Raw genomic sequence first — 25,355 nt, forward strand, 5'->3', positions numbered from 1 at the left:
AGACTTTAATCAGTCAATATTCAGCAAATATTTGTTAATATTTTTGTGTGTACAGATCAATGAGTCTGGTACTGTGGGTACTATCTAGCAAGTGTGAGACAGCCTGTACCCTCAAGGAACTCACTGTTTAGTACAGGGGGGTAGATGAATACCAAATAACTATAGGAAAACATAATACACATTGTAAAAACCATTAGAATAGCAGGTTTGGAGGAAGATGACCTCTGACTAGGAAGGCAACGAGAAGACTTAACAGAGGAAGGAAGCTTTGGAGGACTGATAATACATTGGTGGTTAAAGATGAAGTAGAAGAGTATTTTGGATGGATTGAATAGATAGGTGACTGGACGAATGGCAAAAGGTATGGGCTGGAAAAAAGGGAGAAAAGCATAGGACTTCCTCAGAACTGTAAATGGGCAAATTTGGAACATAGTCTCAATCACTAGAGCTAAGTGCTGAAAGGCCAGGTTTTGGGGAATCATGGGTAGGAAAGAATGGACCCAAAGCTATTCCCTTTTGTTGCTGGTTTCCTCAAACAGAAAATTCTAACACTATGTTTTTGCCCATCTACCCAGAGTTGGTTCCTTTCAATCTTTATGCCTCTTCAAGTAGAAAATCCTAAGCAATATTAAAGACCACTAAATGAGAGAACAGAAGAACATGGAATTAAAAACATCGGCACTTCTCTTCAATTCTCTGATTTAATCTTCACAACCATCCTACAAAATGGATTATGGGAGATAACAATCATTACCATCTTACAGATGAAGAAAATAAGATCATAGCAGGATTAAAATGCCTATTTTAAAATTCTTACCTAGCATTTGTCTAGTAAAGGCAGAACCAGAACTCCGATCCAGTATTCTTTTTATCTGTTATTCTACACAGGAAGAATGAAGGTGGCACCATGAACAGGTTATTAAACTAAAACTGTTTTTTATAGTTTGTGTTTTCATCTTAGGTAAGTTGCTTCTTTTCACATAGATAATACCATTACACTGGACCATAATGATAATCAATTTTGCCATCAGCATGTCACTGTCTGTTGAGCAGTTCAGTTCAGTTCAATTGCTCAGTCGTGTCCGACTCTTTGCAACCCCATGAACCACAGCACGCCAGGCCTCCCTGTCCATCACCAACTCCTGGAGTCCACCCAGACCCATGTCCATCGAGTCGATGATGCCATCCAACCATCTCATCCTCTGTCATCCCCTTCTCCTCCTGCCCTCAATCTTTCCCCAGCACCAGGGTCTTTTCCAATGAGTCAGCTCTTCGCATCAGGTGGCCAAAGTATTGGAGCTTCAGCTTCAACATCAGTCCTCCCAGTGAAGACCCAGGACTGATCTCCTTTAGGATGGACTGGTTGGATCTCCTTGCAGTCCAAGGGACTCTCAAGAGCCTTCTCCAGCACCACAGTCCAAAAGCATCAATTCTTGAGCAGTTAATGTGTCCTAAACTCTGTGCTGAGCACTTTACAGATATTAACTTGTTGAATCTCTGCAACAACTTAGTAAGGAAGGTGACAATATATAAATACACCTTACTATAATTATAGAGACTTATTTCTTAGGTCGGAGAAGGCAATGGCACCCTACTCCAGTACTCTTGCCTGGAAAATCCCATGGACAGAGGAGCGTGGTAGGCTCAGTCCATGGGGTCGAGAGGAGTCGGACGCGACTGAGCGATTTCACTTTCACTTTTCACTTTCATGCATTGGAGAAGGAAATGGCAACCCACTCCAGTGTTCTTGCCTGGAGAATCCCAGGGACAGGGGAGCCTGGTGGGCTGCTGACTCTGGGGTCGCACAGAGTTGGACACGACTGAAGCGACTTAGCGGCAGCAGCAGCATTGCTTAGGTGGTTCCACTTAAAGTATTCTGCTACTAGCCTTGTGAACCATTAAACTATAAATTTCATTTTCATGGTATCTGAACTACTACCTGAAGCCTGTTCTTCATATCCAGAAGCAGCCCAAAAATCATATATCTGAATATCAGTTTATGAAATATGATCTCATTTGCCTTGATTTACTTTATCCAGCAGTGAGGCTGTATTTTTAGTAAGCTTTTATATCCTCTAGATTGATGATTGGTTGCCAGGAGCAGAGAATGGCTCTAGGATTGGGTCAGACCAGCAATACCTGTATAAGATCTATTACACTTATTTGATGATCTCATTTATTATTATGATTTTAAGTACTGTCTATACATTTGGCCCCCAAATTTATATTTCCATCTCCTCCCATTCCTTGAACTCCAGACATGAATGTATAATTGCCAGCCCATCATCTCCATTTAGATGTCTAATAGGCATCACAAATTTAACATATCTTAAACTGAACAACTGATCTTACTCTCCCCACCCAATCTTACCTTCCACAGTCTTCCCTATCATAAGTGGAAAATCTTTCCAGTTGTTTGAGCCAAAAAGCTTGGAACTTCTCTCTTTCATGTCCCTATTTAATGAGCAAATCCTGTTGACTCTACCTTCAAAATATATGTGGAACTCACATGCTCCTCACTAACCCCATTGCTACCACCCTCACCTAAGCAACCATTTCTGTTACCTTGATTACTTTAGTATCCTCGCAGCTTGACTCCATGCCTCCATTTTGCCTTTCCTATATGTCTTTTGATACATTCTTCTTAAAACAATTGGCATATCATGTCATTTCACATCACCTGTCTTCATATCTCAAAATAAAAGCTAAAATCTTTACAGTGATTTCAGTCAAAATCTTTGCAGGATTTTTTTTCTTTTTCTAGACATTCACAAATGGATTCTAAAATTTTATGAAAAGCCAGTAGAACTAGAATAGCCAAAAATCAGTTGTGAAAGAAACGGGTCAGTGGATTTACACTACTAGATTTCAAGACAGTATAATCAAGACAGTGTGGGGATTGCCAAAATGATTGTCCCATATATACATGATACAGAACAAAGAATCCAGAAATAGATCCACATGTGTGGATTGTCAGTTGATTTTTTAAAAAGTGCCAAGACAATAAAATGGAGAAAGGATGGTCTTTTCAACAAATGATGCTGCAAACTAGTGAATATCCATATGCAAAACAAAACTGAAGACAAAACAGTAAAAACACTTCCAATCCATATCTTACATCATGTTCAATAATTAACTGAAAATGGGTCATAAACCTAAATGTAAAACCTAAAACTATTAAAGCCCTAAAAGAAAACATAGGAGAAAACCTTCATGGTTTTGAGTGAAGCAAAGATTTCTTAGTTCTGACATCAAAAGCACAAGTCAAAAAATAACAAATATTTAGACTTCATCAAAATTAAGAACTTGTGTTCAGAAGACATCGTTAAGAAACTGAAAAGACAAGCCACAGACTGATAGAAAAGTCATCTTTCTAATATCCAAAATGTATAATGAACTCTCAAAACTCAATTTTTTTTAAAAACCCTTAGTTTAAAAATGGGCCAAATATTTGAACAGACACTTCACCAAGGAAGATATACATCAGGGCAAATAAAGATGTGAGAAGATACTCAACATTATTAGTCATTAGAGAAATGCAAATTAATACCACAATAGATACACACTAATTATCAATAGAATAGTATTTAGAAAAAAAAGGACAATACCAAGTAGTAGCAAAAATGAAGAGCAACTGAAATGCTCATATATTAATGATGGGAATCATTAATGATAGCACATCCACTTTGGAAAATAATTTGGCACTTTCTTATAAAGTTATAATATACACACCATATGACCCAGCAGTCACACCTAGGTATTTATATCAATGAAATGAAAGTAACAGAGAAATGTATTTTTATGCAGAAGTCTGTACTCAGATGTTTATATTGGCTTTGTTTGTAATCACCCCAAACTGGAAATTACTCAAGTGTCCCTCAATTGGAGAAAGAGTAATCAAACTGTAATATAGCTACATAATGGAATACCAATCAGTAATAGGTAGAAGTGAACTACTGATATATTCAACAACATAGATAAATCTCAAATGCATTACATTAAATGAAGGAAGCCATTTATATGACATTTATAACTAAATTTATATAACATTCTGAAAAAGGCAAAACTAGGGATAGAAAACAGGTTGCCGGGGGATAAGGGAATTGGGAGGTAGACGATAGAATTGTTCTTTATCTTGATGGGTGATGATGGTTAAACAAATGTATGCATTTATCAAAATTCATTGAATTATGCATTTAAAAGGATGAGTTTTACTATATATGTGTATGTGCGAAAGTGGTTTGACTGGTTTGATCTCCTTGCAGTCCAAGGGACTCTCAAGACTCTTCTCTAATACCACAGTTCAAAAGCATCAGTTCTTTGCCACTCAGTGTTCTTTTTGGTCCAACTCTCACGTCATTGCATGAGTACTGGAAAAACCATAGCTTTGACTAGATGGACTGTTGTCAGCAAAGTAATGTCTCTGCTTTTTAATATGCTGTCTAGGTTTGTCATAGCTTTTCTTCCAAGGAAAGGGAAAATGAAAGTCGCTCAGTTGTGTCTGACTCTTTGCAACCCCATGGCCTATACAGTCCATGGAATTCTCCAGGCCAGAATACTGGAGTGGGTAGCCTTTCCCTTCTCTAGGGGATCTTCCCAACCCAGGAATTGAACCCAGGTCTCCTGCATTGCAGGAGGATTCTTTAACAGTTGAGCCACAAGGGAAGCCCAAGAATACTGGAGTGGGTAGCCTATCCATTCTCCAGTGGATCTTCCTGACCCAGAAATCAAACCAGGTTTTCCTGCATTGCAGGTGGATTCTTTACCAGCTGAGCTACTATATATAAATTATACCTAAATTTTTAAATGGGAAAAAAATCATTTAAGTGGGCTACTCAAGACAAACGATCTAATCACTCTTCTCCTTTACTTCCTCTATGACTCCAACTCCTACCCCTTTCCACCTGATCATTCTGGCTTTGCATTTATTGTGACTTCTGCCTATAATACTTCTTTTAGATATAAATATGACTCCTTCTTTCCTTTAAGCCTCTACTCACTGAGGCCTATGGTATTTGTATTTATATTTGTACCGAGGTTTATGGTATTTAATGTTCCCCTTAATGACAGCCCACTCCCATACTCTCACCTGGAAAATCCCGTGGATGGAGGAGCCTGGTAGGCTGCAGTCCATGGGGTCGCTAAGAGTTGGACACTACTGAGCGACTTCCCTTTCACTTTTCACTTTCATGCATTGGAGAAGGAAATGGCAATCCACTCCATTGTTCTTGCCTGGAGAATCCCAGGGACGGGGGAGCCTGGTGGGCTGCCATCTATGGGGTCGCACAGTCGGACATGACTGAAGTGACTTAGCAGCAGCAGCAGTACCTTCCTTTACCTATACTTCCTGCTCTTTTCTCCACAGTACTCATCATTATGTGACAAACTGTATATTTTCTTGTGTGTATATTTATTTTTCTCCCACCCTATTAAAATGTTGGCCTCATGGAAGCAGAATATTTTATCTGTTTTGTTCCCTCTTATTTTCCCATCATCTAGATGGGAGGTGACACATAGGTGCTCATTTTAAGAGTTCATGGAATTAATTAATGTTAGCTTTAGCCTATTTCACACTCTGCTTCAGCCAGCTATAAATAGTTATTTAGTGTGTACTCATAACTGACTAGAAGAGAGTGTGCATGTATTTATGTATGTATGTGTGGGTGTAAGTTAGACCAGTCTTGGATTATTCGTATGAAAAGTTGGTGTAGGTGTACCTTACACTTTCTGTTTAAAAAACATAATTGTATAGAGACAATCTTTTTTGGATATCTGTCTTTACTGCTTAATTTCACTTCAAAAAGTCCTCATTTCTCATCCCTCAGATGTGAATGCTTTGAATATTCATTTGACTTTAGTGAAACAAAAAGCCCAAGACCAGTTTGTATTTCCAACTTACACTAGGTTTCCTCGTTTTGTTACAAACCTAAAATAATGCAAATGAAAAACTGTATTTGTTGAGCAAACCGAAGTTTAACAATAGTGTTACTATGACTGCTATTCAAGTGTAGCTGTCCTTTATGTCATTTGTTTTGCCACAGTATTTACTTACACAAGACCTTTGCTTTTAGCCAGTTTGAAACTGAGCTACTGATGTATTTTTGTTCTTTTTTTGCCAGTAAAACTTGGGTATTCAGATCCCAAGGTTGCTGACTTACCTAGTATCTCTCCATTGTTTTCCACATTGGATCACTGGTGAGGAATAGATATCTGAGGTCTGTTTTCATTCTGGGTAAAAGCCCTGGAGACTGGGTGCATTGAGGAGCAGACATTGTGTGCACAATGAACGGGGTAATGAGCTACTGTTGTTTATTTGTCTATAGTATAATTGGTTGAGTTCAGATAATAATGTAGCATCTGTGGTTATACTGTGCAGGGAAATGTCAAAATAGAAAGCAGGCAGACAGGTGGATTAAAAGAGAAACAGGAAGAGAAACCAGGAAATATCACATAAGTTCTGATTTAAAGTAGATGCAAAGGGATAATGGTAACAACACCAACAGTTGTTGTTGTGCTCTGTCATCTGTGTGCACAGTGTTATGGCATGAACTTCAGTGCTGGGCACATCTGACTAATTTGAGTGTTGACCATGTGTCAGCACTTGCTAAGTGTTTTATAAATGTGACTGCATTTTATACAAGCACCCTTATGTGGAAGATATTATTGGTCCTGTTAAATAGGGTAACTGAAGTTCATAAAGACTGTCATATGCCTATTGGCCAGGATTTGAACCTCTGGTTGTCATACCAAAAGCCTGTTTTCTAACCGTACATTACATTTAGTAGACTAAAGTTTTTTAAACTGCAGTGTTAAAAGTCAGGATAGTGATTAACTTTAAGGAAGGTAATTCTCAAGAAGGGGACAAAAGGATTCTGAGAACTTTAATCAGGGTGCTAGTTATACAGAAATGTTCACTTACTGAAAATTTATCAAGTTGTATATTTAATATATGTACACTTTTTCATGTATGTTATATTTCAATAAAAACTTTAAAACAATGACAAAATACAACTTTTAACAAAAGATACCATGTATCAGCTGTGTATAACACTGTTTCAAATTTTGTTTTTTAAAGTTTAAAATGTGTATTTAAATGAAAATTAATGAAGAGATTCTGAAGTGATGAAAAGTTTTAGAAACAGATAGTGGTGATGGCAACACAACACTATGAATATACTTAATGCCACTGGTGGCTCTCTCTTGGTGGTGAATCTAGAATTAATTAGTAATGCTTTCTTATCACTTACTCTAGTTTTTACAGTAAATGTATATTACATTTATAATCAGGAAAAATAGTTTAGAAAATAACTTAATATTTAGAAAATAACTAATCCATAGAGGTAGTTTACCCTTTAAATAACTCTTGGTTAGCTGGCCCTTGTAGGACACATGTAGAAACTTAATGGACAACATGTAGAAAGTTGATGCTGGAGGAAGTCAACCTCAAAGAAAGGAAACTCAGGGTGTTCAGTTCTTGGTTCCTAGAAATAGAAGCCATGATATTCAGATTCTTTTAGCATTTGCTGAGCACCTACTACATGCTTATCACCATACTAAGCACTTTTACATGCAGTATTTCAGTTAACATGTTAGTTTATTGCTTCTGTTATCAAATATATAGTGAGCATCTATTTTGTACTATGCCCTGTAGTTACAATAAAAACATATTCTCACATCCTTACAGAGCCTTGCAGGCTAGTGGGAAAGCCAGACATTAAACAGGTATCAATAATACAGTATACTGAAAGCCATAATAGACATAATTGGACCTTAATTTTGATGTACATGGGTTCATCTCTTCATTGGGATTTTAACATATGACAGTGTTACTAAAATAGTTTAATATTTGAAAATATTTTGCTGAAACTTATTGTTGACTCAGAACACTAATAGTAAATAAACTTCTTGTGGTATCCAAAAAAAAAGATAAAAGTAACTGATTTAACTTTCTATTCTTCTGGTTTTTAAACAATATTTTTGTCTCCATTTCTGAGTATCAATTTCACCATATAAAATATGAGAGTATAGGACTATTTAGATAGTGTAACCCTAAGCAACCATTAACCAAAGCCTGTTATGTCTCAGACACCACACTGGGAACTTTACATATGTTGTGTATATAATCCCATGTTTATAATCCCCTTTGAAGGAAATGGCAACCCACTCCAGTATTCTTGCCTGGAAAATTCCATGGACAGAGGAGCCTGGCAGGCTACAGTCCATGGGATTGCAAAGAGTTGGACATGACTGAGCACACAGGATGAAGTAGGTGATACTAATTCAGTGCCTCCAGAAGGAAAATGACCTCAGTATTATAGAAAAGACTAGATTTTCTATACAGTACAGAAAATTTTAATGCTTTTTTGAAAATACTTCAGTGTAAGAACCAACCAGATTATATAAATAACACAGAAGGTAATTTCTTACTCATACTAGAGTCTGAGCAGATTTTGTTTTGCTATTAGTTGTTTTAAATATATTTTAACAGGTAATACATTTATATAAGTCAGAAGTAAAAAATATTCAACAGTGTATTCAGAAAATGCTGTCACTTCTTCTACGCTGTTTATCCCACTTCTGTAGGTCACCATTTTTGTGTTTCTTTTTATTACTTTGTAAGTTTATTGATTTTTCTCCAAAGAAGCAGCCTATTTATTGGTTACTAGTTATGTTTTTCTTTTTTCTAATGTAATTCCTTTATGCTTTTAGTTTTATTTTCTTCTTAGCTTACTTTCCATTTGTTTTATTGAGATTTTTTTTCTCCTAGTTTTTTAAGCCTCATTCTTAATTATTTTTATTCTTTCTTTTTGAATTATATAAGAATTTTAGAGTTACAAATTTCCTCTGAGTACGGCTTTAACTGAATCCCTTACATTCTAATATGAATATGAAATTTCAATAGTCATTGTTTTCTAGATACTCTGTAGTTTTCATTTATATTTCCCCTTTTACCTGAGAGTTGTTTAATAGAGTGGTTTTTTGTGATTGTTCTTTCTCCAAAGGGAAGAGTGACACCAACTTGGAAAAACTGTGTTGAGCTTTCAGAAAATGTATATCCCAGTTTCTCTCATATTCAGTTCAGTTCACTTCAGTTCAGTTGCTCAGTCATGTCCAACTCTTTACGACCCCATGAATCACAGCACACCAGGCTTCCCTGTCCATCACCAACTCCCGGAGTTCACTCAGACTCACATCCATCGAGTCAGTGATGCCATCCAGCCATCTCGTCCTCTGTCGTACCCTTCTCCTCTTGCCCCCAATCCCTCCCAGCATCAGAGTCTTTTCCAACGAGTCAACTCTTCACTTCAGGTGGCCAAAGTACTGGAGTTTCAGCTTTAGCATCATTCCTTCCAAAGAAATCCCAGGGCTGATCTCCTTCAGAATGGACTGGATGGATCTCCTTGCAGTCCAAGGGACTCTCAAGAGTCTTCTCCAACACCACAGTTCAAAAGCATCAATTCTTCAGCCCTCAGCTTTCTTCACAGTCCAACTCTCGCATCCATACATGACCACTGAAAAAACCATAGCCTTGACTAGACGGACCTTTGTTGGCAAAGTAATGTCTCTGCTTTTCAATATTCATAACTTTTCTTCCAAGGAGTAAGTGTCTTTTAATTTCATGGCTGCAGTCACCATCTGCAGTGATTTTAGAGCCCAAAAAAATAAAGTCTGACACTGTTTCCACTGTTTCCCCATCTATTTCCCATGAAGTGATGGGACCAGATGCCATGATCTTAGTTTTCTGAATGTTGAGCTTTAAGCCAACTTTTTCACTCTCCACTTTCACTTTCATCAAGAGGCTTTTTAGTTCCTCTTCACTTTCTGCCATAAGGGTAGTGTCATCTGCATATCTGAGGTTATTGATATTTCTCCCAGCAATCTTGATTCCAGCTTGTGCTTCTTCCAGCCCAGCGTTTCTCATGATATACTCTGCATAGAAGTTAAATAAACAGGGTGACAATATACAGCCTTGACGTACTCCTTTTTCTATTTGGAACCAGTCTGTTGTCCCATGTCCAGTTCTAACTGTTGCTTCCTGACCTGCATATAGGTTTCTCAAGAGGCAGGTCAGGTGGTCTGGTATTCCCATCTCTTAAAGAATTTTCCACAGTTGATTGTGAGCCACACAGTCAAAGGCTTTGGCATAGTCAATAAAGCAGAAATAGATGTTTTTCTGGAACTCTCTTGCTTTTTCCATGATCCAGTGGATGTTGGCAATTTGATCTCTGGTTCCTCTGCCTTTTCTAAAACCAGCTTGAACATCTGGAAGTTCACGGTTCACGTATTGCTGAAGCCTGCTTTGGAGAATTTTGAGCATTACTTTACTAACGTGTGAGATGAGTGCAATTGTGTGGTAGTTTGAGCATTCTTTGGCATTGCCTTTCTTTGGGATTGGAATGAAAACTGACCTTTTCCAGTCCTGTGGCCACTGCTGAGTTTTCCAAATTTGCTGGCATATTGAGTGCAGCACTTTCACAGCATCATCTTTCAGGATTTGAAAGAGCTCAACTGGAATCCCATCACCTCCAGTAGCTTTGTTCGTAGTGATGCTTTCTAAGGCCCACTTGACTTCACATTCCAGGATGTCTGGCTTTAGGTGAATGATGACACCATCGTGATTATCTGGGTCATGAAGATCTTTTTTGTACAGTTCTTCTGTGTATTCTTGCCACCTCTTCTTAATATCTTCTGCTTCTGTTAGGTCCATACCATTTCTGTCCTTTATCAAGCCCATCTTTGCGTGAAATGTTCCCTTGGTATCTCTAATTTTCTTGAAGATATCTCTAGTCCTTCCCCTTCTGTTGTTTTCCTCTATTTGCATTGATCGCTGAGGAAGGCTTTCTTATCTCTCCTTGCTATTCTTTGGAACTCTCTCATGTTACTCATATTACTTGATTTTAATAGTTGTAAATTATTTGGGAGAAATTTTTATTTTTCCTGTTGATGAAAACTGGGAACATGAAAGAGCGAGAGTAACCAGAAACACAACTGGTTACTTTCTGTGAAGCTAAGCATGCCAATTCCAGGCTTATTTGTCTAAGCAACCTCCCCCAGTGCTAGGAACAAAATGGTTTTAGTGAGTTTCTGCCATAGGCAGGGACATCAGAGACCTTTAACGTCCTTCTGCTGCGGTATCTTGAATGTAAAACAACATAACACTAGGTTAAGAACTAGAGCCCAACCCTAGCCATGAGATCTCCCAACAGTTTACCCTAAGGTGTTTGAATCTGCCATCTCTAGATCCAGAGATCTGGACTTGGCCAACTGTGACAGCAGTAGTGTAGTGGCAAGGCTGGAACTGGGACCATAGTCTGCTCTAGTAAACCTGGTATTTTAATTTCTTTTCTTTCCATTCCATTTTCTTGTATTGAAACAAAATATATATAACAGAAATCTGCCTTTGTAACCATTTTTAAGTACAATTAAATGGCATGAATTACATTCACAATTTTGCAACCACCACCACTATTTCCAAAAATTTTCATCACCCCAAGCAGAATCATTCCTCCATTTCATTTTTAATATCTTATCCAGAATTCTACAAAGTCTTCAGCCATTTCTACTTGGGAAATGTATGTTTTCTCTCTCTTTCATTCTGTCTTTCCCTCCACCTCCCCATCTGTGTGTGTGTGTGTGTGTGTGTGTGTTTGCACACACACGTGCTTTTGCAAATGCTTCTAATAGCCTTAATTCATACCACAGAAAGGAAGCAATTGGGTGTTCGATACCTATTTCATCAATCACAAATACTGAGCCTTTCAGTAAAAAATTAATTTCTTTTCTATGTTGTTACCTATCAGTTTAATGTGTCATCATGATGGGATTTATTTTAATTACTTGCATATTGTGCTGATATTTAAAAAGGTGAAAAACACGTGATTCTGTTGTTCAAGTATTAGGCTTAGTTAATAAATGGGCAATGACTTTTTTGATGGGATCTAGAAGCCAGCAGGTTTTTCTAGTGTCTCCTTCCCCCACCCCCCACAGTTCCATCTATCAGCAGTTTAACACGTTGTTTTTGCCCTCTTCAGGCCATCAGGCTCTCCTTAGAGCAGGCCTTGCCTCCTGAGCCAAAGGAAGAAATTGCTGAGCCTGTGAGCAAACTGCGGATCCGGACCCCAAGCGGCGAGTTCCTCGAGCGGCGTTTCCTAGCCAGCAATAAGCTCCAGATCGTCTTTGATTTTGTAGCTTCCAAAGGATTTCCATGGGATGAATTCAAGTTACTGAGTACCTTTCCTAGGAGAGATGTAAGTTCCCACAGCTGTCTCGGGAAGTACGTCCTGATGGGAGATAACGCATCATTAAGTCTAGACAAAGTAGTCCAAGCAAAGTGCCATGGCACACTTTACCACAAAACCAGGCACTCGTGAGTCCTTCTTTGTTCTGCACACCATTCTCTCCTCAGCCTTTGGAGAAGGTATGGCTTACCGGGCCAGCAGACGTGTGCCTAATAGCCTAGGTAAGGAATTAAGTATGAGGTCTTTCTTCCTTCCTAATGATTTCCCCCTATTCCAGCACTCATACAGGCTTTCCCAAGATCTCATCTCTGTATCCCATAGGACTTCTGAGAATTATGTGCTGAACAACTTAACACTCAGATCAGGGTCAGTGATTATAGGTTCACCATGAAAAGTCATGCTAAACCAAGAATATTTTATAATTTGAACTATATAATAAGAACTTTATAATAAGAACTATAATATAGTTCTTATTAGCCTGGGAAGTCAGAGAGGGTGACTTGAATTCACTGTGTATCTGTATTTCAGTAAGGCTTTTGATAGTCTCTCACAATATTCAGGAGAAAAGTAGATATAAATTAACAGTTAAGTAGATTCTTTACTGATTAAATAGATGTGTCCAGAAACTGCTGGCTAAGAGACTGTCCTCTCCCTGGAAGGAAACAAAAGGCTCTATATTTAATCTAATTATTCACCGTACTTATTGGCAACTTAAACGAAGACATTATCATATTTATGGATTATGAAAAACAAGATTCAGGAAACCCTTCAAATAGTAAAACCTAGAAAAATTTTACAGAAATATATACATATGGAAAGAGATGCCTGCATAGACTTAGAAAACAAATTGCTGAAGTTTGAGATGGAAAAATCATGCTTGAATACAGGTTATTATGGTTAAATTAAGGTGAATATATTAATAATGTGTTATGACGCCATCAAAAAGCCATTTTGCATTTTTAGAGGTATAATCCCATCAAGAGAATAACTTAAGTCGTAGTCAACTCTGTACAAAAATAAACTACCTTTGAATAGTCCTTAGACTCCATGCTGAAACCCCTTGTTGTCACTTGAAGAAATAGGAGCTTATGTAGAGCAAGGCAGTTAGGAAGAGAAGGAAACAGGAAATCATATCATTTGGGGAAGTATTTTTCTCTAGAGAAGGAATGGCCATGGGAGATGTGATTGTTGTCTTCAGCTATTTGAAAGCGTACCAATAAAAGCTAGAATCTGATTTTGTGTGACTCCAACAATAAACTAGACCAGTAAGTTGAAAGTTATTGGGAAGCAAATTTGGTCTTTCTAAGAAAGGAATATTTTGTGTTGTGAGGTAGTAATTTTTCTATTTTTGAAGTTAACAAAGCACTACTGAATTATCCCTTTTTGCCAGTAATGAATATATATGGAGTCATTCCTGGTGTTCCTCTTTTATATGAAAAGAGGCTGAGACTAGCTTATCTCTAAGATACATTTTAAATCTTGATATTCTGTGACTACAGTATGATCTGCTAATGTAAGGTTTAACAGCATAGACTTCAACACCAAAACCAAGAATTTGGTCAAGGTTCATTTTCATCATCATCATTCAGTCACTCAGTCGTGCCTGACTCTTCACAACGCCATGGACTGCAGCACACCTGGCTTCCCTGTCCTTCACCTACTTAGTCCCTCACATTAGCTATTGGATTTGCAGGATAGAAACAGAAGCTAGTAGTATATGTTTAGCTCTGCCACTCAGCCACAAATCTCTTAAGTAGGATGAAGATCCAACAACTATCTCTAACCCAAGGAGACTAAAGTGGACCTCAGGTGTTGGACATTGTCCCTTCTCTCACTGCCCCCACCTACTACTCCAACCTCTTCTTCTTTTTTCTTATATAAGATGCAAAATATGCATAGTGGAACACATGCATGCATATGCTCTATGGACCACATGGCCAAGTAAGAAACTACCTTAAATTCTAGGGCTGAAGTTGAACTTTAAATGGGTGAACACTTAGAAAAGAGGTACTGTCAAAGTGTTCAAGATCAGCCTGGCTCTCATGCTTCTTTCAGGCTATGCTGGACCATGAACATCTTACCTTGGAGAACTTGTATAACTTAGGAGCCAAATTAACCCCTTCCAACACTTGGTTTTAAGTCACCCTTCTGAGCTTCATCTATAAAATGAAAGTACTGAAAGAAATGGAATCTATGGACCTTCCTGGCTTTTAAAAGTAACCTTTCTTTTAGATTAATTTTTGAACCTGGTTCCTGGGAGTATATCAAAAAGCAGAGATATTACTTTACCAACAAAGTTCCATCTAGTCAAGGCTTTGGTTTTTCCAATGGTCATGTATGGATGTGAGAGTTGGACCATAAAGAAAGCTGAGTGCAAAAGAATTGATGCTTTTGAACTGTAGTGTTGGAGAAGACCCTTGAGAATCCCTTGGACTGCAAGGAGATCCAACCAGTCCATCCTAAAGGAGATCAGTCCTGGGTGTTCATTGGAAGGACTGATGTTGAAGCTGAAACTCCAGTACTTTGGCCACCTGATGTGAAGAGCTGACTCATTGGAAAAGACCCTGATGCTGAGAGAGATTGAGGGCAGGAGGAGAAGGGGATGACAGAGGATGAGATGGTTGGATGGCATCACCGACTCAATGGACATGGGTTTGGGTAGACTCCGGGAGTTGGTGATGGACAGGGAGGCCTGGCGTGCTGCAGTTCCTGGGGTCGCAGAAAGTCAGACGTGACTGAGCGACTGAACTGAACTGGGAGTGGGGTGAGAGGAAGAGTCTCTTAAAAGGAGCTGGGTCTTATGATCAACACTAATAACTTCTTCCCATAAGATAAAAATGTGGACTGTGAAAAGTTTCTGTTAAAAAGAATCAGGGCAACTGAGACGTGAAATGTAGAGGGTTCTTAGGCCTGCGCCCTGCCTGCCTTGAGCTCTTAGTCACCATGCATTCAACCTTTTCAGTGTAGACCATGTTAAGTGTCATTATATATTTGCCCTAAATGGAGGGTCAGTCATTTGGTCTTAGAAAAAATTTACTCTTAGATCGCATTTGTTTTACTCTGCTCAAGAACACTATTCAATCTGGTTAACAGTCTCTTCTCCCTGATCCCTTTCTACTTCCATCTCATCCGAAGGCCAGTTTAGACTAAATTTGGCCCAGTTGCTCAGAGAAAATGTCTAGCCAAAAAGGCTTGTTCCTATTGTAACAAGAGCTTCCCAGTATCCATCACAAGTCCATTTTATGGTCCTTGGTCAACTTGAAATTATCTGCCACAGAATGATTATTCTAAAACCCTACTCTGATCATTCTTTTTCTTTTTTCTTTTTTTTTTAATTTTATTTTATTTTTAAACTTTACGTAATTGTATTAGTTTTGCCAAATATCAAAATGAATCCGCCACAGGTATACATGTGTTCTTTTTCTTATTTAAAAAATCTTTGGTAGCTTACTACTCCCTTAGGATAAGTACAGACCCATTAGAATGCTTTTTAAAAACTCATCACAATCTGGCCCACAATCCTATCTCTCCCACCTTAAATCCTGCCTCCCCTTACTTAATTCTGTCACCAGGAGATAGATATTGCTCACTTTTCACTAAAGACACAAGAGACTGTCATGCCTTTGTGCTTTTGTATATACTTTGTTCTCTTTTCCTTGAATATCTACCCTTCCCACTTTTCCTGACCCATTTGAACTTGTCTTTTAATGCCTAGTTCAAATGTCACCTCCTCTGGGAAGCCTTCCCCTTCTCTTAAGCTCCTCACCTATGTATCCAGTGCAGTTTAGACTATACATTCCTCTCTCAGAGGATTTGTCCTATTGTTCTGTAATTATTTACAGAGACTGTTCATATCATGTTCGTATCTATCTCCCATGAAGTTACCAGCATAATGACTCACACATAAGCATTCAAGTTAATGTTGTCAAGTGTTAATGACCTCAAGTCTGATTGATCCTAAATCCCTGATTCCAGAGTGAACTAGAGAGACTGTTCCAAATGAGAATAGATGCCATAGGCCCACCCAGATTCCAGACCCACACCTAAACCCAAAAAGCCCACCCAGGACTCATTAGACCTCCTAGAGCTAGGGGTGGGATGAGAGTTAATGGCCCTTCATCCTTCTCTGAATGTTCTTTCAAGTCGAATGACTAGTGTTTTTGCAAGGCTATTCTGTAACAGCCATCTGTGTCTGCAAGGATTAGGATCTAATTTGTAAAAGTCATCTTAAATTACAGCCAAACTAAAGACTGTTAAAAAGCACATCTTAAGACCTTGCCTTTTTAATAACAAATAACATGGCTTAACTCTAGAAGTCTTATTGTGTCTTCAGCCTTTTCTCCACAAAGCAGAGACGGGTTTCTCACCAGAGGACCTGTTAAACATTTTTCTGTGCCCCTCCCCCTATCCCCCCAATCAAAACAATACTTCATGTTAAGATTTCCCAGCTGTCCCAACTATTTACTAAATGTCTGCTGGGTATACCACTGAACTGAGTGCTGTGGGACAACCAAAAATAGCAGCAGACACAGGCCTTCCTGGGAGAAGCTGATTGTCAAGATGCTGAGAACACTGAGTTGTTTGTTTAGTTGTGTTGTCTTCCATTTTGCTAATGACACTTACTAAGAGAAGAAGTAATATTCATTTCAGAGCTGCCATCATTAGGCCCTACCTCATCAGTATGTTAGAGCCATATGAACATCATTGGCCCATTTGCCTTACTCAGGCATACCCAGGCAGTGAGGTAATTGAGTCTAAATACTGAAGAATGACACTGCCCCCCACTGTTCCTCGCCCTGCCTTGGAATTGGAGTAAGGGATCCCTGCCGGCTCCCCGTTGCCCTCTGCAGTTGTCTGGCGCCACTCAGTGTAAAGTTGTCAGCATCCCCCAGCCTTCCTCTTCCTTTTTCTCGCCTCCTCTCTTTCCCACCCCTCCATCTTCTTTCCAATCCCATTTTACCCTTATTACCCTCTCCTCCTTGTTTTCACTCTTCCCTCCATTTTTTGTTTTCTTAATCCCACAGCTCTTCTCCTTCCTGCCTCCTGTCCTTTGCTTCTTTTCCCTATTCGTATCCACCTGCAACTGGAATGTGAGGTCTTACTATTTATCAGATGAGTGCAGACTTCTGCTAAATGAAGATGGGGATGACAGGTGAGCTTCAGGACTGGTGACCTGTGTGCCTTGCCACTTGCATAATCACATAGCCCCCATTCTTGCCCCAAGAACATCTCTTCCTCTAGATCTGTAGCTATGAGTCCCCAAAACAGTGAAGATTTGTTTAAATGAGCTGGGAGGAAAGCCTTACAAATTTAGGGTAAACAGATTCCTTCCTCTGTCCCCCATCTCCCTTTACTACACTAAGCACCAAGCATTAAGCTCAGTACTGAGAACACAGTATTAAAAAACAATGGCATAGTTCTTACCCTTGTCAAACTTAACAGTCTGTATCCACAAGCTACTGCTGGATGACTTTAGACTTGCACTGGGATGACCCAGAGGGATGGTATGGGGAGGGTTGTGGGAGGGGGGTTCAGGATTGGGAACACGTGTACACCTGTGGTAGATTCATGTTGATGTATGGCAAAACCAATACAATATTATAAAGTAATTAGCCTCTAATTAAAATAAATAAATTTAAATTAAAAAAGGATGTCCTATTTACCACCATATGGAAATAAAAATAGGTTACTGGCATTTCATTCTTCTATTCATTCTTTCATAGAGTAAAACATTTGCTGAGCAACCATTCGGCCAGCCTCCATACCAGACATAATGACACAGAAATAAAGGAATTGTTACTGACCTTAAAGAGTTCAGACTTCCCTGGTGGCTCAGATGGTAAAAGCGTCTGTCTACAATGTGGGAGACTGGGTTCGATCCCTGGGTTGGGAAGATGCCCTGGAGAAGGGAATGGCGATCCACTCCAGGATATTGCCTGGAAAATCCCATGGACAGAGGAGCTTGGTAGGTTACAGTCCACGGGGTCACAAAGAGTCGGACACAACTGAGCGACTTCACTTTCTTTTAAAGAGTTCACATTCTAGTAAAAACACATATGTAAAGCAAACTGCATTACGAATCATACAAACAGTTGGAAGGATAGGTAATTTCAGCCTGCAATGATAAGACTTCATAAAGGAAATGAATTTGACCTGAGCCTTTCACAGAGAGTTGGGTGAATGAAAATGAAATAGATTAGTTAAAAGTCATGCTTTTAATAAAAATTTTAGTGGTAGTTAGACCTGTATCTGAATTCCACCTCATCACATACTTGTTTTATGACATTGAGCAACTTACGTAGCCCTGCTGAACTTTTATTTTTTCACTTTTAAAAGAGAATAATAATACCTGGCTCAGAGAATTGTGGCAGAAAGTGAAGAGGAACTAAAAAGCCTCTTGATGAAAGTGAAAGAGGAGAGTGAAAAAGTTGGCTTAAAGCTCAACATTCAGAAAACGAAGATCATGGCATCTGGTCCCATCACTTCATGGGAAATAGATGGGGAAACAGTGGAAACAGTGTCAGACTTTATTTTTGGGGGCTCCAAAATCACTGCAGATGGTGATTACAGCCATGAAATTAAAAGATGCTTGCTCCTTGGAAGGAAAGTTATGACCAACCTAGATAGCATATTAAACAGCAGAGACATTACTTTGCCAATAAAGGTCCATCTAGTCAAGGCTATGGTTTTTCCAGTGGTCATGTATGGATGTGAAAGTTGGACTGTGAAGAAAGCTGAGTGCTGAAGAATTGATGGCTTTTGAACTGTAGTGTTGGAGAAGACTCTTGAGAGTCTCATGGACTGCAAGGAGATCCAACCAGTCCATCCTAAAGGAGATCAGTCCTGGGTGTTCTTTGGAAGGACTGATGCTAAAGCTGAAACTCCAATACTTTGGCCACCTCATGTGAAGAGTTGACTCCTTGGAAAAGACCCTGAGTTAGACTGAGTTTGATTAAAAACAAACAAATAAACCAAAAAAGAGAACCAGAAGAAAAACCTTAATGCCATTTAACTACCTATATCTTAAAAGCATTGATTTCATGGTAAAGTAAGATGAAGCATCGAATCAATGAAATGCAGGAAAGTTGCAGTGCTGAGCTTGTTCCATTCCCTCCAGACACTTTACATCACTGTATCTAATTTGAGATTTTCTAGTATCTCTAAGTAATCAAGACTCAGAGAATAAGAACTATGACTGTGGAATGGAATGCAACTAGTATCTAGTAGGTTATAATATTATTTCTGCATCTAGTTCAGTTCAGTTCAGTCACTCAGTCATGTCCAACTCTTTGTGACCCCATGGACTGCAGCACACCAGGCCTCCCTGTCCATCACCAACTCCCAGAGCTTACTCAAACTCGTGTCCTTTGAGTTGGTGATACCATCCAACCATCTCATCCTCTGTCATCCTCTTCTCCTCCTGCCATCAGTCTTTCCCAGCATTAGGGTCCTTTCCAATGAGTCAGCTCTTCACAACAGGTGGCCAAAGTATTGGAGTTTCAGCTTCACCATCAGTTCTTCCAATAAATATTCAGGACTGATTTCCTTTAGGACTGACTGGTTGGATCTCCTTGCAGTCCAAGGGACTCTCAAGAGTCTTCTCCAACACCACTTCAAAATCATCAATTCTTGGGCACTCAGCTTTCTTTATGGTCCAACTCTCACATCCATCCATGACTACCGAAAAACCATAGCTTTGACTAGACAGACCTTTGTTGGCAGAGTAATGTCTCGCTTTTTTTTTTTTAATTGAAGGATAATTGCTTTACAGAATTTTGTTGTTTTCTGTCAAACTGCACCATGAATCAACCATAGGTATCCATATAGTCCCTCCCTTGTGAACCTCCCTCCCATCTCCCTCCCCATCCCACCCCTCTAGGTTGACACAGAGCCCCTATTTGAGTGTCCTGAGCCATACAGCAAATTCCCATTGGCTATCTATTTTACATAGGGTAATGTCAGTTTCCATGTTACTTTTTCCATACATCTCACTCTCTCTTCCCCTCTCCCCATGTCTATAAGTCTATTCTCTATGTCTGTTTCTCCATTGCTGCCCTGAAAATAAATTCTTCAGTACCATTTTTCTAGATTCTATATATGTGCATTAGAATACGATATTTATCTTTCTCTTTCTGACTCACTTCACTTTGTATAATAGGTTCTAGGTTCATCCACCTCATCAGAACTGACTCAGATGTGTTCCTTTTTATGGCCGAGTAATATTCCATTGTGTATATGTACCACAATTTCTTTATCCATTCATCTGTCAGTGGACATCCTAGGTTGCTTCCATGTTCTAGCTATTGTAAATAGTGCTGCAATGAACGTAGAATACATATGTCTTTTTCAACCCTGGTTTCTTCAGGGTATATGCCTAGGAGTGGGATTGCTGGGTCATATGGTGGTTTTATTCCTAGTTTTTTAAGGAATCTCCATACTGTCTTCCGTAGGGTTGTATCAATTTACATTCCCACCAACAGTGCAAGAGTGTTCCCTTTTCTCCACACTCTCTCCAGCATTTATTGTTTACAGACTTTTTGATGATGGCCATTCTGACCAGTGTGAGGTGATACCTTATTATAGTTTTGACTTGCATTTTTCTAATAATGAGCAATGTTGAGCATCTTTTCATGTTTTTGTTAGCCATCTGTATGTCTTTGGAGAAATGTGTGTTTAGGCTTTTTCCCACTTTTTGATTGGGTTGTTTGTTTTTGTAGCATTGAGTTGTATGAGCAGCTTGTATATTTTGGAAATTAACCCTTTGTCAGTTGTTTCATTTGCTATGATTTTCTCCCATTGACAGTTGTATTTTCACCTTGCTTTCACCTGTGCAAAAGCTTTTAAGTTTAATCAGGTCCCACTTGTTTACTTTTGTTTTTATTTCTATTACTCTAGGAGGTGGGTCATAGAGGATCTTGCTTTGATTTATGTCATCGAGTGTTCTATGTATGTTTTCCTCTAATAGTTTTATAGTTTCTGGTCTTAGTTTAGGTCCTTAATCGATTTTGAGTTTATCTTTGTGTATGGTGTTAGGAAGTGTTCTAATCTCATACTTTTACATGTAGCTGTCCAGTTTTCCTAGAACCATTTATTGAAGAGGCTGGCTTTGTCAATGTATATTCTTGCCTCCTTTGTTAAGAATAAGGTACCCATAGGTGCGTAGGTTTATATCTGGGCTTTCTATCTTGTTCCATGTGTATATATTTCTGTTTTTGTGCCAGTACCATACTGTCTTGATGACGGTAGCTTGGTAGTATATATAATCTGAGGTCAGGAAAGTTGATTCCTCCAGCTCCATTCTTCTTTCTCAAGACTGCTTTGGCTAGTCAACATCTTTGATGTTTCCATACAAAGTGTGGAAAATTCTTCAAGAGATGGGAATACCTGACCACCTGACCTACCTCCTGGGAAATCTGTATTCAGGTCAAGAAGCAACACTTAGAACTGCACATGGAACAACAGACTGGTTCCAAATAGGAAAAGGAGTCCATCAAGGCTATATATTGTCACCCTGCTTATTTAACTTATATGCAGTGTACATCATGAGAAATGCTGGACTGGATGAAGCACAAGTTGGAATCAAGATTGCCAGGAGAAATATCAATAACCTCAGATATGCAGATGACACCACCCTTATGGCAGAAAGTGAGGAAGAACTAAAAGAGACTCTTGGTGAAAGGGAAAGAGGAGAGTGAAAAAGTTGGCTTAAAGCTCAACATTCAGAAAACTAAGATCATGGCATCTTGTCCCATCACTTCATGGCAAATAGATGGGGAAACAGTGGCAACAGTGACAGACTTTGTTTTTTGGAGCTCCAAAATCACTGCTGATGGTGACTGTGGCCATGAAATTAAAATATACTTACTCCTTGGAAGAAAAGTTATGACCAACCTAGGCAGCATATTAAAAAGCAGAGACATTACTTTGTCAACAAAGGTCCGTCTAGTCAAGGCTATGGTTTTTCCAGTAGTCATGTATAGATGTGAGAGCTGGACTATAAAGAAAGCTGAGCGCTGAAGAATTGATGCTTTTGAACTGTAGTATTGGAGAAGACTCTTGAGAGTCCCTTGGACAGCAAGGAGATTCAACCAGTCCATCCTGAAGGAAATCAATCCTGAATATTCATTGGAAGGACTAATGCTGAAGCTGAAACTCCAATACTTTTGACACCTGATGCGAAGAACTGACTCATTGGAAAAGACCCTGATACTGGGAAAGATTGAAGGCAGGAGCAGGAGGGGACGACAGAGGATGAGGTGGTTGGATGGCATCACTGACTCAATGGACATGAGTTTGAGTAGACTCTGGGAGTTGCTGATAGACAGGGAGGCCTGGCATGCTGCAATCCATGGGGTCACAAAGAGTCAGACATGACTGACTGAACTAAACTGAACTGAATGAATTGTGAAATTTTTGTTCTTGTTCTGTAAAAAATGCCCTTGGTAATTTGATAGGGATCACGTTGAATCTGTAGATTGCATTTGGTAGTATAGTCATTTTCACAATGTTGATTCTTCCTACCCAGGAACATGGAATATCTCTCCATCTGTTTATGTCATCTGTGCTTTCTTTCATCAGTGTCTTATAATTTTCTGTGTACAGTTTTTTTGTCTCCTTAGGTAAGTTTCAGTTCAGTTCAGTCGCTCAGTTGTATCCGACTCTTTGCTACCCCCATGAACCACAGCACGCCAGGCCTCCCTGTCCATTACCAACTCCTGGAGTCCACCCCAACCCCTGTCCATTGTGTCAGTGATGTCATCCAACCATCTCATCCTCTGTCGTCCCCTTCTCCTGCCCTCAATCTTTCCCAACATCAGGGTCTTTTCAAATGAGTCAGCTCTTCGCATGAGGTGGCCAAAGTATTGGAGTTTCAGCTTCAATATCAGTCCCTCCAATTTACACCCAGGACTAATCTCTTTTAGGATGGACTGTTGGGATCTTCTTGCAGTCCAAGGGACTCTCAAGAGTCTTCTCCAACACCACAGTTCAAAAGCATCAATTCTTCAGTGCTCAGCTTTCTTTATAGTCCAACTCTCACATGCATACATGACTACTGGAAAAACCATAGCCTTGACTAGACGGACCTTTGTTGACAAAGTAATGTCTCTGCTTTTTAATATGCTGTCTGGGTTGGTCATAACTCTCCTTCCAAGTAGCAAACGTCTTTTAATTTCATGGCTGCAATCACTATCCACAATGATTTTGGAGCCCAGAAAAATAAACTCAGCCACTGTTTCCACTGCTTCCCCATCTATTTGCCATGAAGTGATGGGACTGGATGCCATGATCTTAGTTTTTTGAATGTTGAGTTTTAAACCAGCTTTTTCACTCTCCTCTTTCACCTTCATCAAGAGGCTCTTTAGTTCCTCTTTACTTTCTGCTATGAAAGTGGTATCATCTGCATATCTGAGGTTGTTCATACTTCTCCTGGCAATCTTGACTCCAGCCTGTGAATCATCCAGCCCAGCATTTTCATATGATGTACTCTGCATATAAGTTAAATAAGCAGGCTTACAATATACAGCCTTGATGTACTCCTTTCCCAATTTTGTGTGCATTATCATTTAATCCATTTAATCCATTATCATTTAATACTGATCTAAAGGTCAGTATTCATATAGTCCTCAGACACAAAATACGTTATGCACCTTGCCCAATGTCATAGTAAATATCCAAACTGAATATAAACCTAAGTGTGTATGATTCTAGAGACTGTTCTCCTGCCTCTTGAGCCAAGTAAGGAATGAATTAGTGAGATAGTTTATGGTCAAAAAAATGCTTCTGATGTGTAAATGAAGCCCAGTTTTATACATTTGGGTAAGTTTCATTATCTCTGATTTCTTTATATTATCCTTGTAATTTTTATTCCTGAGTCACAGCCAGATGTAGCTAAAATATACACTTAGTTATGTTTCTTACTCTGTTTATCCAGGCACTGTGCTAAGTGCTAAGGAATGGAGCACAGTCCTTCCTTTGGGAATATTCTCACCTCTCCTATAAATATAATCCTCACAGTGCGATTTACATAGTAAGTCCTAAGAGTATTTCAGACTAAAAGGGCAAAAGAAGTCAGAGCTGGCCTGGATGACCAAGAAAAGTTTTGTAAAGGAGGAAGCAGATAAACAAAATTTTAAGATGATAGGATTTTTGGTAGGTTGATAGAGGGAGAACATTCTGCATGCCATGAGCCAGCTTGAGGAAAGAAGCTAATGTTGGAAAGTTCAAGGCATGGCTAGGCATCAGAGCATAGAACAGATTGATTGAAATATGGAGTTTGTATTATAAAGTTCTGAGAAAAGACTGATGGGGGGTTATATAAAACCTCAAATATCAGGAAAGGGAGCTTATTCCATGAGTAGATTGTTGAACAAAGGAAAGACTTGGTAGTCACGGTTATCTTCAATGTAAGATTACCCCTACATTACTCCATAATGTATAAATTCACATTCCCTGGCACATAGTAGGTGCTCAGTAAGTGTCAGATCTCTGATCTCTGTCTGTCTGTGCTCAATATCTAAGTGATCTCATTTATCTTGTAGTTTCAAATGCTTTGTATACAGGTACAGCTGCATATTCCAGCCCAGGCTTTCTCCTAAACTCCCGATGTTTATACGTACAACTACCTGCTCAACATCTCCACTTTATGTCTGACTGGCATCTCAAATTAAATCAAAACTAAACTCCTGATTTCCTCCTCCCCCAAACTGCTTCTCTCATAGTCATCCTTATCTCATTAAATGACATTATCTCATGAAACTTCACTCTTCTTGTTTAGTCCCAAAACCTCGGATTCATCCTTGATTTCTCTTTCTCTCATTTTGCTATCCATCTCATGAGCAAATTTCGTTGATTTTACCTTCAAAATACATTCAGAATCTACTTCTCACTGCTTCTACAAATAAATGTTAGTCCAAGTCACTGTCACCTCTTGTCTAGTTTACTGTAATGGTGTCCTAACTGGCCATTCTGCCTCCACCCGTGCACCTTCCCCTTTTCAGTCTCTTTTTCTGAAAAACAGTAACAGCTTTTTTGTTTTTTGTTTTTTTTAATATAAGGCAGATCATGTCATTTCTCTTTTCAAAACCCTATAATGGCATCCCATCTAGTTATGAGTTT

At 39.0% G+C, this 25,355-nt stretch overlaps 1 protein-coding gene across 3 annotated transcripts in view; it reads left to right on the plus strand.

The window, feature by feature from the left end:
* Positions 1–25,355, plus strand: part of FAF1 (Fas associated factor 1) — a 497,629-nt gene that overhangs the window by 441,762 nt on the left and 30,512 nt on the right. For 2 of the 3 annotated variants that reach the window (XM_059884654.1, XM_059884655.1), the window contains 2 exons: positions 12,033–12,248; positions 17,264–17,391. In XM_059884654.1, the coding sequence (XP_059740637.1) occupies positions 12,033–12,248; positions 17,264–17,391 (344 nt within the window). The remainder of the gene's footprint in view (positions 1–12,032; positions 12,249–17,263; positions 17,392–25,355) is intronic. The other variant, NM_001046318.1, reaches the window with a different exon arrangement.

This window comes from Bos taurus, chromosome 3, assembly GCF_002263795.3.
Source record: "Bos taurus isolate L1 Dominette 01449 registration number 42190680 breed Hereford chromosome 3, ARS-UCD2.0, whole genome shotgun sequence".
In the NCBI taxonomy this organism is placed as follows: domain Eukaryota; kingdom Metazoa; phylum Chordata; class Mammalia; order Artiodactyla; family Bovidae; genus Bos; species Bos taurus.